Source organism: Humulus lupulus, chromosome X (genome assembly GCF_963169125.1).
Source record: "Humulus lupulus chromosome X, drHumLupu1.1, whole genome shotgun sequence".
NCBI lineage: Eukaryota > Viridiplantae > Streptophyta > Magnoliopsida > Rosales > Cannabaceae > Humulus > Humulus lupulus.
In genome coordinates this window covers 260,735,115-260,751,105 of record NC_084802.1, presented here as the reverse complement: position 1 = coordinate 260,751,105, position 15,991 = coordinate 260,735,115, and the positions used below count along the sequence as shown (strand labels likewise).

Sequence of the window (15,991 nt, the reverse complement as noted above, 5' to 3'; positions counted from 1 at the left end):
GCCTAGCAGGCTAATTTAATGAAACACGGAGAGATTCACTCCGCTTTTACTGCACTTTTTATCCCTGTGTTCAAAGCTGCATTTTAACAAGTGACCACGCGGTCCGGAGACGTCCGGACCCCACGCTCACTTGGGGGGGTATACATGGCTAAGGCATAGCCATACGCCCCTTGAACAAAATGTACACAGAACACCACTTATGTGCTAGCATTGTGTTTGAAAATTTTAAATTGTTTGAAATGTTTAAATTGTTAAGCTTAGGTTTATTTGTTGCCATGAACATGCTTGCATTACGTGTCATATGTGCATTATGTGCTTATGTGAAAATTGCCATGGAAATGCCTGCCATTATGTATCATGAAAATTATCTCCTGTGTAGCCCAGCGATGGACAGGACTGGGGGTTGAGGCACGTTCATAGAGCTACGCCAAAACACCCCCAAGTCCTTTGCAGAATACTCCGCGATCGCTGTAGAGCTTTGCTTCGCAAGCTCCAGCTCCGGGTCCCGCAAGGCGAAAGATGGCAAGATCCGCGATCGCTGTAGAGCTTTGCTTCGCAAGCTCCAGCTCCGGGTCCCGCAAGGCGAAAGATGGCAAGATCCGCGATCGCTGTAGAGCTTTGCTTCGCAAGCTCCAACTCCGGGTCCCGCAAGGCGAAAGATGGCAAGATCCGCGATCGCTGTAAAGCTCTGCTACGCAAGCTCCAGCTCCGGGTCCCGCAAGGCGAAAGATGGCAAGATCCGTGATCGCTGTAAAGCTCTGCTTCGCAAGCTCCAGCTCCGGGTCCCGCAAGGCGAGAGATGGCAAGATCCGCGACCGTTGTAAGCCTTGCTTCGCAGGCTCCAGCTCCGGATCTCACAAAATAATGCATGGCGAGCTCCTCGGCCATTGCAAGTTTCAGCTCCAGGAGCAGACATGGTCGATCCCCCACTCACAGTAGGCCTTGCTTCGCAAAGCCCCTGCTCCGGGATCACACCTGGTGGGCGTGGCGATTTCCCCGACAGCAACAAGCCTTGCCTCGCAGGGCTCCATGCCAGGTCCCTGAAGTCAGCCACCATGAGGTTCGCAACAACAGTTAGTTTTGCTTCGCAAAGATCTAACCTTAAGTCTAGCGACGCTCACCAAAAGAACTCCCGTTCCAAGCCATGGAACGGCTCACCGTAGCAACCCCAGCGAACAGTATAACTACAAGTCCCGGGATTGGCTATTTGCCTTAGGAAAGCTAAAATACGGTGAAAGGAGCCTGGGCGTTGGAACCAGGAAACCTTCGTAACCTAGAAACTACGTGGGAAAAGACATCATCCGTTAGAGCTTCAAGTGGGAAGGGCATAGGTTTTGGCCGTTGGAACCAAAACCTCATGCGCCCCTACAACAGTTTCTACCGTATAAAAGTCTACCCTAAGCGCAAAGATAAATAAAGAACTCAGCAGAAAAGAAAGGAGAATGCTATAATTATGGAAAATATGTCCGCAATGAAAAACTCAAAATGAAAAATAATTAAAGATAAAACCCCTTCAAGCATTGGGGGTAGCTGCAGCTTCCACGACCGCGGCTTCGGGGGCATCGGCTTCAACTGAGGCTGGCGGAGTCGGCTCATTGGAAGGCGGAACTTTGTCACGGGAAGGTTCAGAGGTCCCCGCCTCTCCGGGATCTCCCACCTCAGGGCCTACAGCGCGTTCGTCAATGTTGAAAGTTTGCACGTACGCCTCTGGGCCTTGATCCCACACGAGTAGCTTCTCCCTCATGGCTTCGGCATCGTCTCCCAGATAGCCTAATACCTCCGGGTTCACTTTCCAGAGTTGATGCATGAGGACCACATGCGATATATTAATCGTCCTGTTCAGTATCACCTCAGCATCCTCCTTCTCCTTCAAGCGCTCCGCCTCGGAGGTTGCCAGCTGTGCCTCCGCGACAGTTAGTTGAGCCCTCAATTTTTCCATTTCGGCCTTGGAGGCATCCCGCTCCCCCTTAAGAGAATCAATCTCCTTGCGCTGCTCCCTATTTTGGTTCAGCACGGATTGCTTCTCGGTCACATGCCCCCTGGCAGTGAATTGCAAGGCCCCAATCTCTTTATCCTTCTCGGCGAGCCCCAACTGCAGCATAGACACGAGATCCCTGCTCCTCTTATGGAGTTGCTCCTCCTCGTGCAGCTTACTCGAAAGAGTGGAATATTCCTCTTGCTGCTTAAGGAGGAGATCATTTTTTGATTGCAAGCGAGCTTCCAAGGTGTCCTTCTCCACCCTGGCTTGGGACAGCTCTTCCCGGAGCTTGGAGTTTTCGGCCTTCATCCCATCCGACCCCTGTCTAAACTCATTCTCTGCCTTGGCCCGGTACTCTTGATATTTGGCAAGATATTTCTTGTCCGCCTCTTCCTCAGCCGTGCGCCGGGCCTGATCAATCTTCTCCGAGGCCCCCAAGGCCTGTTGGGCCAGTTTCTGCTTCTCCGCCTCCAAGGCCTGGCGAGCCAGCTGGCTCTCCTCCAGCTGAACCAGAACTGCACCAACCTCCCGGAACGAGCGTTCCGCGATCATAGAGGCCTGCAAGGAAAGACAACAGAATAAGTTAAGCCGGACCAAAAGACAGATGATCCTAAAACACAACAACTGACGGCTTACCCCGGACAGTTGCTGCTTCACAGCGTGTGTCAGCAACAGCGGATCCTTACTGCTACTGATGGCCCATTTCTCAGAATTGAGCTCGCACAAGCTCAGGGCCATGTCCTCCATCATCTCAGCTCCGAACGGCGCCAATGCACGTCCGAGCCTAGGCACCAGCCTCTTCTCCAAGGCTAGACCATCCAAAACCACTCCGGCCGGGTGAAGGGATCTCACCCCCTCGGCCAGCTCAGCTCTCTTCACGGCAGACAAGTTGTCTGCCCTTCCCTGAGTAACAGCCTTCTCCGCCTCTAACCGCCTCTTCAAAAAACTATCGGCCCGTCTTACACCCTCCAGGAGGGCAGCGGGGAAACTGGTTGGCTTCCGCGGGAAGTGGAACTTCAGGCCGGGCAGAGGAAGGTTGGTTGTCTGAGAAGAAGGAGACCCCGAAAGGGTGGACTCCCTTTGCGCTGGAGGAGGAGGCAGACGGGGTATTAAAGCCCCGATCTGTTGCTTTTGCTGCTGCGGCAGCGGAAGTAATTGCCCTTGTTGCTGCTGCTGGTTTGGATGTTGTGGTTACTGCAGCTGTGACGTTGGTGATTGTCTCTGTTGTTCTTGTTGCTGCTGTTGTTGTAGTTGTGGTTGCTGTCGTTGCTGTTGTTGTTGCCTTCGACCAGGAGAAGAGTGTCTAAGGCGTTTCTTCTTAGCGCCCTCAACATCTTCTCCGGGACGCTTGCTCACCCCAGTTGTCTTCACGGGGAACACAAGCCCTTCCCCGTCGCTGCTGCTACTCGAGACCATCATAGTCTCGGAAGGCCCGTCGGCAGGAGACTTCTCTACCCTCGGAGACACTTGCGCCTCGCCACTTGTCTTCTTGGGGGAGGCAGCTTTACCTCCCCTACCAGCCTTGGTCTTCCGTCCTTTCCCTGTGGACGGGTCTTGGCTGGTGGCAGCCTTCTTAATGAGCAAAGTAACCCTCCCCAACATCTTGGCTTCTGGATACTCTGCAAGAAACGTACAAAGCAAGGTTAACGAACCAACAAGCAATGAGAAAGAAGATAAGCGGAAGACAAGACAATCAACAACATAAAAGCACAAGCAAGCCCGCTAGCAGGGAACAAGAAACAAGAAAAAGAAAAGTTTGAAAGGGACGACCATGCACGAGAAACGTGGATGGCCTTCCCCGAGCAAAACAAAACACCGTTTCCTGCTCCAGGAAGCTCCCGTACTCCTTGAAGTCCGGGAATGACATGCTGAGGGAAGAAGGGTCAACCATGATGACACCTTCTGGCAGACTACCGTCACTCAGACACCCGAGGAGCTCATCTACCCTATCGCAATATCTGTCGAAGGGTATCCTACGCGGATCTAGCTTAAGGAAACGGGGATCAAACCCCATCTGAGAGGTCCGGGAAACCTCAGACAGGCTGGGGGTGTGGATCAATCGAAAACTAGTCTTACCTCTCCCGGAGGTACTAGCCCCCGGAGCCCCTTCGTTAGGGTAAGCCGCGGCGTGGCGAGCCTCGATCTCCTCTTCCTCCGGCTGGGGGTCAGGGAACCTCTCCGCCCAACTAGGAGATAAAGTATTTTCGTCCCGGGCTGCTTGGGTGATCACCTTGGACAGCTCCAGGGCAATCTGCTCCCGGATGTCAGCTGACACCTGACTTTGCCCCCTGCCACTCACTGGCTCGATGTTTTGGAAAGAGGCGAGTAGCCCATACTCCCTCAACAATTCGGAGGTCACAAGTCCCTCCACTTTCAACTCTTCCTCAGAAAGCCCTTCGTAGAACTTGGACCTCCTTATCATCTCCGCGCAGCGAGGTGTCCGCGGAACGACTTCTGCAAAATTCAAATACAAGCATTAGAGATCCTACCAAAAGGCAAATCAAACGCAAAGAAACAAAGTTAAAAAGGAGAGGAAGGAGCACTTACCAGGGATTTTGAAGTCCAAAGATAAGGCTGGCACCCTCTTCAGCGGAAAGCCAGTCGTCAGGTCCCAGTATTCCCGGAGGTCTGGAACCCTCGCGGTATGACAGGTGGGGCACATCACGTCCGGGTGCCTTTCCAGCCTGTAAAACCCCACCTTGTCTGAATGACCCCTCATAGGCTGAGACTTCAACCCGTAGAAGTACAGCACCTCCTCCGGGGTAGGAGCTTCCAGTTTCCGGGACTTGCAAAAGATGAACCACCCTGCTAGGAGCTTGTAGCTGGGAGGAATCAGCTGGAAGGGGGCAATCCCCGCCTTCACACAGAAATTAGCAATGTAACTCCTTAGGGGCAAGTGCGCCCCACACACTATGTGTGCCCAGCTCCAGGCACCAAAGCCCTCGTGACTCTGGCTAGCCGACTCGCCCAGCACCGACAGACGGTGCCACATCAGACCTGGGATGTTCTTCAGGCCTGCCTCGGAGGAATACAGCTCCAGCATGCCATAATTCCTGAAAAGGTTCGGCTTTTGGTCCATCTCCCAGATTGAACTATTGGAAGTCGGTGGGCTAGCCGCGACCACTTTCGCCTTTCCTTTCCCCTTTGCACCAGCGACAGGGGAACCCTTCTCCTGGGCAGAATCAGCCTCCCCCACAGCAAGGAGTTGTTCCTTTGAGATGTTCGTCACTGGACAAAAGAAAGAAAGAAGAAAACACTCTAAGCAGTCAGCACCCTTGTCATACCCTAGTGGTATCAAAGGCGTCGGGGAGACCCTCCCCGAAAACTGCTTGGAGAGGCTCCCACCGAGCTTACCGAAGGATTGGCACCATGCCACCCGAAGGGCAGCAAGGAACCAGACTCAGACTCCGAGCCTAAGCCCACCAAAAGAAGTGTTTTTCCAGAGAAAGACACCCTAAAGGCGTTCATGCTTATGCCCTAAAACAGCAAAACAAGGAACGACTTTCCAAACGCAAATCGCCAAAGAAAGCAAAAAAAGGCTACTTATCGACTCACATCAATCACATGCCTACCAAAGCCCTATTCACGCATGCACATAAGCGATAATGGCAGAAACCTCTACTCTAACAACTACCAACAACCTAAGGTTTGGGAGGAAAGAGCAAAGTAGAAATACTTACTGATATTCGGGTAGTTGGAGGTTGAAGGAGTAACTGGATCACTGCACAGCACGATCGCGAGAAGTAAAAGCTGCAAAGACGAACGACGATTCAAACCAGGAACTTTGGCGAATAAACCCACTGCCAAATCAAAAGAAAAGTTTCCAGATCCTTACCAAAAGAAGTGGCAAGTTCGGAGGAACGGAAGTTGGGAAGCCTGAGAGTTCGAAGGTTTGGAAATCTGAAAATCCGAAAGATAGAGAATTTGAAAGCGTAAAGAGGAAGAAAGGTCCTTTCCCTCGTTTTTATAGCAGGGAAGAGGTCGTTTCGAATTCCTCAAATGGACGGTCCCGATCTTCCCATTCCGTGTGCATCAGATCCAACGGCTGGAGGTGAAGCGAAGATCCTATTTATGACTCCTCGGATGGGAATAAAGTATTTATTTCCCATCATTACAACACCTCGGGCCCGGAGTACCATTAAAAACCGTCAAATCATTACTCAGATGACTGACGCACGCATACTCAACCAGTCGCCTCACGCACACGTCTTGGTCGCAGAACCATTCCCAGCATGACACGTGGTCCTTGCCGCACTTGAGTACTTGAGTTCGAACAGAAGAAATTCCCTTTCTTTTTCATACTAACACTCAGGCGGGAAAAAGGAACCCTTCCGGGAACACAGAAGGTGGCCATTCGCCTAATCTAAGAGACTGAAATACCCGGAGGACTGTACAAGCTCCCGGATCTCTCAAAGCTCCGTGACCTTGGGGGTAAATGTTATCCAAATTTCCGGATAGCGTTTAGATTGATGTCCTCGGGGAAGCAGAATTATCGATGTCTTTCATGGTAGGTGACCAGAGCTCGCGGATGGACAGAAAGGCTTCGCCTCTCCCGTTTAGTGTCCGGATTACTCTTCCAAGCAAACACAACACGGAAACTCGTCAACTCTCCCGGACTCCCGAAGGGGTATCCTTCGGGGAAGCCCCTTCCAGGAGAAACTCTTCGAGTGGTCTCCGCGGAAACAGTTCCGTGCCTCGCACGGAACAAAACCAAACAGTCGAGTCCTGGAGGAGGCATATTTGGAATGATATCCACCTGACACAGGATCCCGCCTGACACGCCCGTCAGGTCAAAGCCGCACACATCCCAGCACGCCTAAGGGTACCTTTTCGCCTACTGTTCCGCTGACAACTTGGAAAAGACGGCTGACTTTGTGTGTTCCCCATACTTTCACGTAAATATACCCACATAGAGTCTTGTAGCCATGCTACTACAGTAATTGTATCCCCTATTTATGGCTGGTGTAATTAAGACTCATGTACGTAGAGAAAAACCCTAATCCGAAACCCTAGCTATAAAGACCCCTTCATTTTACAAGAAGAAGGGGGGCGAACAAATCACATAGCAAGAACTCTACTAAAATCTCTCTAGCTTCATCTTCTTCAAGAGAACCCGAGAGAAACACTGTGAGTGTGTGAAGTTCTTGTACACCAGCCATCTTACTGTAACCTTTTCCAAGTATAATAACATCGACTCGTGGACTAGGGCTTGTTAACGCCTGAACCACGTAAAAACACTGTTTGTTTAGTTACATTTCAGCACTTCTACAGTTCTTATCTTTTTATTATTCTGTTTGTATTCGTTTCCGAAAAACTCGGTAAACAATATCACATATTAATTTTTTGTGTCAAATATAACAAAATATTTACATATCACATTGGAGATGGTCTTACATTACTGTAGTAAGAAAAATTGAGCAATGCTAGACACACTCCCATATTGCACACAAAAATTACACACGATAATGTGTAACTAATTTTAACAATACATATTTTCAAGTGGGGTCCACATCATTTTTAAATGCACGCTTAAAATTAATTACACATCAAAATATTTAACTTTTGTGTGCAATTTAGAAGTGTGTCAATCATTTCTTAAAAAAATTGGATCCAACCAGGCAGAATGACAGATATTTAATTTGAAAAGATTAAACATTAATCTTGTTGGCTAAGAAGAAACATTGCATATTTTAAATGGGGAGTACTAAGGAAACTATCTATTGTACTCTTTTTACACCCTCTTTCATCCATGCGTGACATGTGGATTTTATTCAACTTTTTATATTTTAATATTTTTTCAAATTATTAGTGGAATCCACGTGTAATTCATTAATTTAAGAGAGTATAAAAGAGAGTGTAACATAGAATGTATTTAGCATTTCTCATTTTAAATTAGTAAGTTTTATATAATCTTGTGTGGTCCCCAGAACAATAACTTTCTTTAGTGAAAATCACACGTCCCAAAAATGTTTATCCAGAATGCATCAACGGACGAAAAAATTTCCTTATGTGTGCGGACAAAATTGGTTACTGCAGTGTAGAAGTGCCCTATATATATGAATAAATAATATTTTTGCCCTTTGAGTTTTTGACACTACAAGATTGTGACCCCTAAAATATACGGTTAGTTAAAATTCTCCCTTGAACTATTGATACTACCAAATTGTGCCCCCTTTAAATATAAAAATTTAAAAATCTTTTTTTCTATTAGTTCTTAAAAAATGAAAGAAAAATTATTAAAAAAATTCAATAAAAAATTTAAATGATTTAAAATTCATTTTAAATACATTTAAGTTTGAAAATATTTTTTAAAAGAAAAACTAAATTGTTACAAAAGAAAAAAAACATATTCCTTTCTTCTTCTTTATTATTTTTTAATATATTTTTCTAATTAATTAAGTTTTATATATTTATTTGAAAATTTGTACATTTTAAATTTATAATATTTTATATATATTTAATTTTTAAAATGATTTTAAGGGGCAAAAATGAGAGAACATAAAGTAATTAGAAAAATTAATAAAAAAGAATAAAGTAGAAGAGAATATGTTTTTTTTTTAATTGTAACAATTTAATTTTTCTTTTAAAACATATTTTTAAACTTAAAATGTATTTAAAATGAATTTTAAATAATTTTAGACCTTTTATTGAATTTTTGTAATAACTTTTCTTAAATTTTTTTAAGAACTAATAGAAAAATAGATTTTAAATTCTTTATAATTAAATGAGGCATAATTTGGTAGTTGTCAAAATTTGGGAGCGAAAATGCTAATTATTTTATGCAAATCGTAATAGGGGCACAATATGATAATATCAATAGTTCAATAAAAATTTTTAACGGACCGTATATTTTAAGAGGCACAATCTAGTACATAGAATAAAAATGATATATATATATATATATTTATATATGGCCTTGGTTCGTGTCCCAAGCTGGACAATCTAGCCAAAAAAAAAATACTATTCACCTCCCACTTTAACACTCTTGGTGTGCAAAAGTAAGGCTATAAAATAGTCTGGGTCCCACTCATTTGTATCTCAAAATTTTGAGATTTTTTCATAAATACATAATTTTTTTTTTATATTTTTAACACCTCTAATTTTTTTTTCTTTCAATTTTACTATCTTAAGTTTTCAAAAATATGATTTTAAAGTTTCATAATTATAAAAATACGATTTCAACTAAACATCAACCCCACAACAAACAATGTTGGACAAGTAACGTAAAATCAACTAGACAACAACCCTATAGCAATACAACATTGAAAAAGTAATTACAAATGAATTAGACATCAACTTATTGCATTAACCAAAAATAAATTAAATAAAAAAAAACAACAACATTGAAAGACTTATCCCTACATTTTAAATTATGTAAAAAATAAACTCAAAGTATATCTCAAAACAACTAAACATATAAAAAAAAACTAAAAAATAACTTGAAAAACATTACTATTAAACAATGATTATTTTTCAAAATATATATATAAACCCAAAGTATACCTAAAATAAAAAAATTAAACCAAGAATATTTTCAACTAGTAATTAACCCAAAATATACCTCAGAACAACTAAACATATACCTAAAATAACTAAAAATCAACCACAAAAAATCATAAAAAGAAACACACATAATTTAATTAAACTTGAAAAAATTTAAAATCAACCCAACACATACTTAAATTATGTTATAAGTATACTAAAATTATACTTAAAAAAACTTAGATCTACTACATATTAAAATGTGCCAAAAAGATACTTAAAATATACCTCAAAGCAACCACCCACATGCCCAAAATAAACTAAAAAAAATAAAAAAAAATAGATTTCAGCACATAATATTCTAAGAAAACTAAACATATAGTCAAATAAATTAAAAAACAACTAAAAAAAATAAACTCATCATTAACATTAACCAAACTTGAAGCAACAATTCTTTCTAAATTTTTGTAATAAATGAACTAAATCATAAAACATATCAACTAAGAAGTTTAGCAAATGTTTAAACACATCAACTAAATCATAAGACACAGCAACTATTTCTATTTTTTTTGCTAAAAATAACCCAAATAAAAAACATATCAACTAAATACAAAATAAATTTAAATTTTTTGTTTTCTCAAGTAAATGAGAACAAAGTTTTCTATAAATGTTTATGTGTGTATATATATATATATATATATATATGATAGAAAGAGGGAGAGATATACATACACAGAGAATTCTTTTGCTCTATTTCAAGACACATATTGACTAAAGTTTTGAAAGGTACATCACAACATGGCCCATGGAGGAAGATATATATATATTTTCGGTAGTTATATTCTTTTTTATGGATACACACCATAAATACATTTTTAAGTAGTTCTATATGTTTAGTAGTTATGCTGGTCAACATTATATAAACGATTTATATATATATATATATATAAATCGTTTATATATTTAGGGCATTGCTCAAGTGGAGACTGTAAAAACGTCTCCACCGGTGGGGACGTTTATTTTGCACCCTTTGATCAAATAAAGGGCTGTGATTTTCTTAATATTTGGTCTATCTCTCTCATAACTATTCTCTCTCTCTTTCCCTCACAATCGAACCCATTCACATTCACAACTATTCTCTCTCTCTCTTCCGAATCTGTTTCTTTTCGACTTTCCTGCTCTTGTTAGGCTAGTAAGACGAATCTATTTACTTCAAACTAGTCCGGCCATTGATCTCTGCTGTACCTGGAATCCAAGTAATCCATCCGCTTGTGATTGCTTTTATTGAATCACTGTATATAAGGCCTGCAAACTATTACCTCGTATCGCCTAGGGAACACTATAGCTTTCAAACTTCCTTGCCTTATCCTATTGAAGTCCAATTATCATTTTCTTGCCATTAATTTAGCTTTCACGAACCTGCCCATCTCATAAGATCAGGTATATACAAAGTTTCTCTGTAGTCTGCAATTTGTATTATTTTTCATTGAATCTCTCCAAGCTTTGATATTTTCTTACCCACAGATACTTAAGGTGGGTTATGAAGATTTTGGCTTAAATTATTGTTAGCTAGACTATCTTTGCCTGTTTATGGATTGAACCCATTACTAATTCATTGATTCTCTCCAAGCTTTGATATCTCTTTGTAATGGAGGGACTAAATATATAGTTAATTGAACAACAAATAAAGATAAAATATAGTGAAGAAATTCACAGTTTCCACCTATTATACGAATGTAAATTAACGATATATGTGTTTGGCAGTGGGGCGTTAGGCTGTGGTTGATTTCAGACTGGGTTTCAAAGCAAGGCTACTGGTGGTTTCTTATTTGTGGATTTAGGGGCTGCGGAGTTGGAGAGTGAAGTTTCTCTGTCTAAGCACCGAAGCTGGTTGGACTCTGTTATTTTGGGGTGTGCAGGTTGGACTCTGTTATTTTGGGGTAATTTTTGTGTGATCCGTAGTGATGTTAGATTTGTAGCAGGTTTGTACAGTTAAGACCAGTAATAATAGTTGATTTAGTGATTTTAGTGATTTTAGTTTGGCATTCTGTTTGCTTGTTATGTTTCAATGCGAGGGGTTTGCAGGAAAAAAATGCTAAATTAAAGAAGAATGATGTTTATGCATGGAAGGTGTCATTTATGGTATTAGGTTGATGAAGAGGTACCGTTTATGTAGTTGAGTAGATTGAACTTTTGCTAAGGATTTGTTAAGTATTAAAGCATTTCTATTATTTTATATATATATATATACATGATTTCATGACTTCCCTTCGGTTTGTTGGTTTTTTCTGAAGTAGTCTGTGAAAACTTATTTGAAATATATTCCCATGAATTGGAAAAGGTTGTGGTGGTTATAGCTATGTATAATATTGTTATATATAAAACTAGGGACAACATATTCCAACATATTCCATATAAAACTAAAGTTTAACAATAGACTGCAATTCGTTTTGATTGGGAATTAAAGTCGTTTAAAATTAGTGTTTTTACTGTTGTTAATATATTACCCAATTTTGGGGGTTTCTCCAATATGTTAGGCGAAGCTGATATTTTGGTGAAGCAATTATTATTTTAATGTGACACCATTGATGATGTGTAAATGTCGATAACCAATTTAAATTATTATATAATAATTATAATTATGGAAATAAATTCTTTGTTATTGTAGGCAACTATGGATAGGGAAAAGTTAGGGGACATCTTGTTGGCATTGAATTCACATGAGAGTGAAGTGAAGGAATTGAAGCAGGAAATTGCATCTCTTAGACATGGTGTTTCCCAGCTTCGTTTGTCTGAGGTTAGAGAAGGAGAATAGGACAATTCTTTTGAAGTTTTTTTGGAGAAGGCATCTTTGGTAATGAGTGAATGTAACATTGTGAGTGAGAAATTGAGTAAATTGGATGGTGCAAATGTAGATATGGTGGAGGTGGGTCGTTTGGAAGATAAATTTAGTGTAGGAACACCGTCAATGAATTTGGGAAAGGTTGAGTTATCTAAATCCAAAACATTACAAGTGGAATTGGAGTTGCGAAAACTTGATCCCGTTGATGGGGGGGTTAAAAATGTTCAACTTGAGTCGGAGGAGGTTCGTTTGGTTGACTTAAATGAGATAAGCGAAGTTGATAAGTTGCCTAGTGTGCTTGGTTGCGATGAGTTGGGTGTAGAAATTGGAGAGGGGCCTTCCAATATTGGTACTTTTACTCTAGAAATGAATGATTTAGAGGTTGATGGTGTTGATGGTAATAGTTTGAATGATAAGATTTTATTTGATCTTGAAGTGGGTAGGGAGAAGAAGAGTGGTGTATCTAATCATAGTGAGAAAGTGTGGTCTAGTTGTGTAGAAGGGAATGATTTATGTATGGAACTGGAAAAATTTACAGATATTGTTAGTGAGAGCAAACATTGTGATAGGATTTCATTGTCAACGACTGAAGAAAAAATAAAATGGCACTTTGAGGATGAAAGGAAATTGGTTTTGAAATTTGGAGGTAGTGGTTTTGATTGTGATATGTATGACATTGAAGATAGCGAAGTTGATAAAATTGTTGGGAAGGTATTGTTGATTATATTTTTTTGATTTTGGTGTACTAAATCCAATACAAATACATGTAGTTGGAATGATCTTAGAATCTACTTAACTTGTGGTGTTTGAATTTAGTATACTTTGGATCGTTGTTGCGTTAGTGGAGACCTCTTAAGCCGAACAAAGTGGTTAAATTTGGAGTTGTTGAACGATTCTGAGGAAAAGTTGTTGAACTATGTGATGGACTCGAAATTAACTCCGGAGTAAGCTTTTGAATGCTTTGTATTTAAATATTTGGCCATGTTATATTTAAACAGATGATATAATTATTTGAACTAATTTTTTCATTTATAAGGGAGATAGTTTTCTTGGGAGACAAAGTAGTTGGGCGGAGGTCTGATTTTTTGAGTTTGGGAGATAAAGAACTATGCAGCGCAAGAGTGAGGATGTTAAATAAATTTTTAATTTTGAGGTTGGTCAATGAAGACTTATACTCACATTAACTAATATGTGACAAGTTTTTTAATGTCGAAGGTTGTCAACTGTATGATTGATATTTTATCAGCGGTTGAAGTGGAAAAGAATGGGAAAAAGATGAGATTCTGGTGGATCCCGACAGCTTTATCGGTTTGTATTAGTTAAAAGAATTTTGTTGTTCTTTTTGTATGCCATGTTGATGACAATATTGTTTGGTTTTTTTAATTTTCTTTTTGTAGCGGCCAGACAGTTTATGTTATAGTACTATAAGTAATAAAAAGACATGGTTTGAATGGTGTGGAGAGGTTGATCAGTTGGAAAAGGTTAAATTGATTACTTTTATGAATATAATTTATGGTTTCCTATTTTATTGTTATGAGATTTTAGTAATTCTTATTGATGAGTATCTGGCAGGTTTACGTGCCTGTGCTTGCTAAAAGACATTGGTTTCTAGCCGTAATCAATATGTTTGAGAAGAAAGTTAATGTGTTCGATAACTTCAGCATTCCTTCGTATTTATTATGTGGTGGCATAATTATGTCGATGGTTTGTATATATTGTGTAGTTTTTTTATTCACATTATAATTTTATTTTTTAGAAATGTTTCAAAATTTATGAACTATCATTTTTTTTACACATTTTGAATATTTTTTGTGTCTTTTGTGAACAGCTATGCTCCATGGACAATGCATTCAGTGAACAATTCAAAAAAGTTTACGGATCCGATTTTTCTTTTACACAATTTAGTATAAGTGAACCTATTTCCCATCGATACAAATGCGTTGATTATGATTGCAGTGTGTATGTCACAAGAATGCTTCTACAAGAATATGTGAAGGGAGTGTTAGGTGATGAAGCAGATGATGTGGTTGATGACTATGTTCCTGGAATACCTATTCGAATAGGACCATTATATGTTAGTGTATCTGAATGTTTAAAAAAAATTGTGTGAAAATATAATTTTACTAATAATTAATGTTTGAATTGTATTAGGTACCGCGGGAGTTTGATTGGAAGGTTATAGGGGCACTAATTTTGACATCTTCACTGAACAAAAGAAGAGATTTTATAATAGAGAAAGCGTCCTGCGTTTGTTAACTTTGTTTTGTAATTTTGTGAGTAATGTGAATAGGCACACAATTATGAAATGCAAGGATTGCATTAGTTAGAAAGCTACGCTAAGGAAGAAGAAAAAGAAGATATTGAAGTGTATTGGAATCAATGAATGTGTTGATTTAAGTTTTGTAATATATTGCAATTTATCAATGATTTTATAGTTAATATACCTTATTTTGGATTTCTTTGTCCAGTCTACAATCTTTGGAGTAGCTATTTTTTTTAGAAATAATAGTGATTTCAATTGACAAAATTAGGGAAAAGCTTGGTGTTGTTCAAGCTGTAAATTGTTGAAAAATAAAGATGTTTGAACTTAACCAATGAGCCACACGCGTGGCTGATATTTCAACCATGAAACTGTTAAACAACTATAGGAAGCAGTCACTAATTTTGGATGTTACTTGGATTCAAAAACTGGTTATTATACAAAACTTCAGCACAAGTGGTCCTATTAATTAATAATACAGAACTTGGGCAACAATAGTTGTTTTTAAAGTAGACATATAAATGTTCATTAATAAACAACAACCTGATTATTGTAATTATGTTCTAAAAGTGAAGGAAGAACAAGTATTAATTTAATTTTATTGTTGCTGCTGCCCCACGGGCCCAGTATATGAATTGTTGATGGAGTCCTTTTAATCTCCTTAGTTGTCCCTTTTGAAATCACTTTCGCTGTCTTCACCTGTCCATTGAACCTGCAATTTGATTAATTTCAATTAGTTTTGATTTAAATATAATTCCTATTCTTGTGGATTGTTATTTGATTTAAGGTACCATTTCCTCGTGGACATTTTCAAGTATGGACTTGTAATTATTCAAGGCAGTCGTTGTTGTAATCATTTGCTGCATTAACTCTCTTTGAACTGCATCTATTTTTCGTATAAGTATTTTTGGTGTTGACTGTGTTACCTAATATTGAATTTGAAAAAAATATATAAGATTGCTCTAAGTATTCAGAAAATTTTTATGGAATGCTAGAATGAAGGATGCAGCTGAGACATAGATGTGTCTTTTTGTACTATAATTAAAATAAATAATGTTTGGAGTTCGTGGCATAGCGAGATAAAGTGAGATTAAATTTTTTTAATACAAAAATACACAGTTCACATACCAAGTGATTTATAATATTGAAGTTAACTTTCATCATCAAATTGAATAACATACCTTGTGGTGTGTTATTGTACACAAAACTTCTCTTTTGTACTTTTCACAGTTCTCCTTTGTTTGTTCTTCCCAGAATTCTGATGCCGATTTACCAGAAAAACACCACGGCTTTGTAATTATGACCAGTTTTTCTCGAACAAGCATTGACTTGGGTGGTAGTTGTGGTATTCGGTTGGGAACAATTCCACAACTTTGCATTGAAACTCGCTCCCCCAAATACCACTCTGCTCCGTTCGGGCCAACCAGTA

The 15,991-nt window shown here is 39.7% G+C and overlaps 2 protein-coding genes and 1 long non-coding RNA gene across 3 annotated transcripts; all 3 read left to right on the top strand.

The window, feature by feature from the left end:
• The first annotated feature begins 10,636 nt into the window (after positions 1-10,636).
• Positions 10,637-11,660, top strand: LOC133805127 (uncharacterized). Its single transcript, XR_009878853.1, has 2 exons — positions 10,637-10,900; positions 11,225-11,660. It is a non-coding gene; the product is annotated as an uncharacterized LOC133805127 (long non-coding RNA).
• A 419-nt stretch (positions 11,661-12,079) lies between these two features.
• Positions 12,080-13,250, top strand: LOC133804591 (uncharacterized). Its single transcript, XM_062242738.1, has 2 exons — positions 12,080-13,013; positions 13,119-13,250. Exons 1-2 carry the CDS (start codon positions 12,318-12,320, stop codon positions 13,248-13,250), a joined length of 828 nt encoding a protein of 275 aa, XP_062098722.1. The 5' UTR covers positions 12,080-12,317.
• Positions 13,251-13,508: 258 nt separating this feature from the next.
• On the top strand, positions 13,509-14,667 carry LOC133804592 (uncharacterized). The gene is made up of 5 exons (XM_062242739.1): positions 13,509-13,610; positions 13,700-13,783; positions 13,875-14,006; positions 14,131-14,376; positions 14,454-14,667. Exons 1-5 carry the CDS (start codon positions 13,509-13,511, stop codon positions 14,556-14,558), a joined length of 669 nt encoding a protein of 222 aa, XP_062098723.1. The 3' UTR covers positions 14,559-14,667.
• The last annotated feature ends 1,324 nt before the right edge of the window (positions 14,668-15,991 follow it).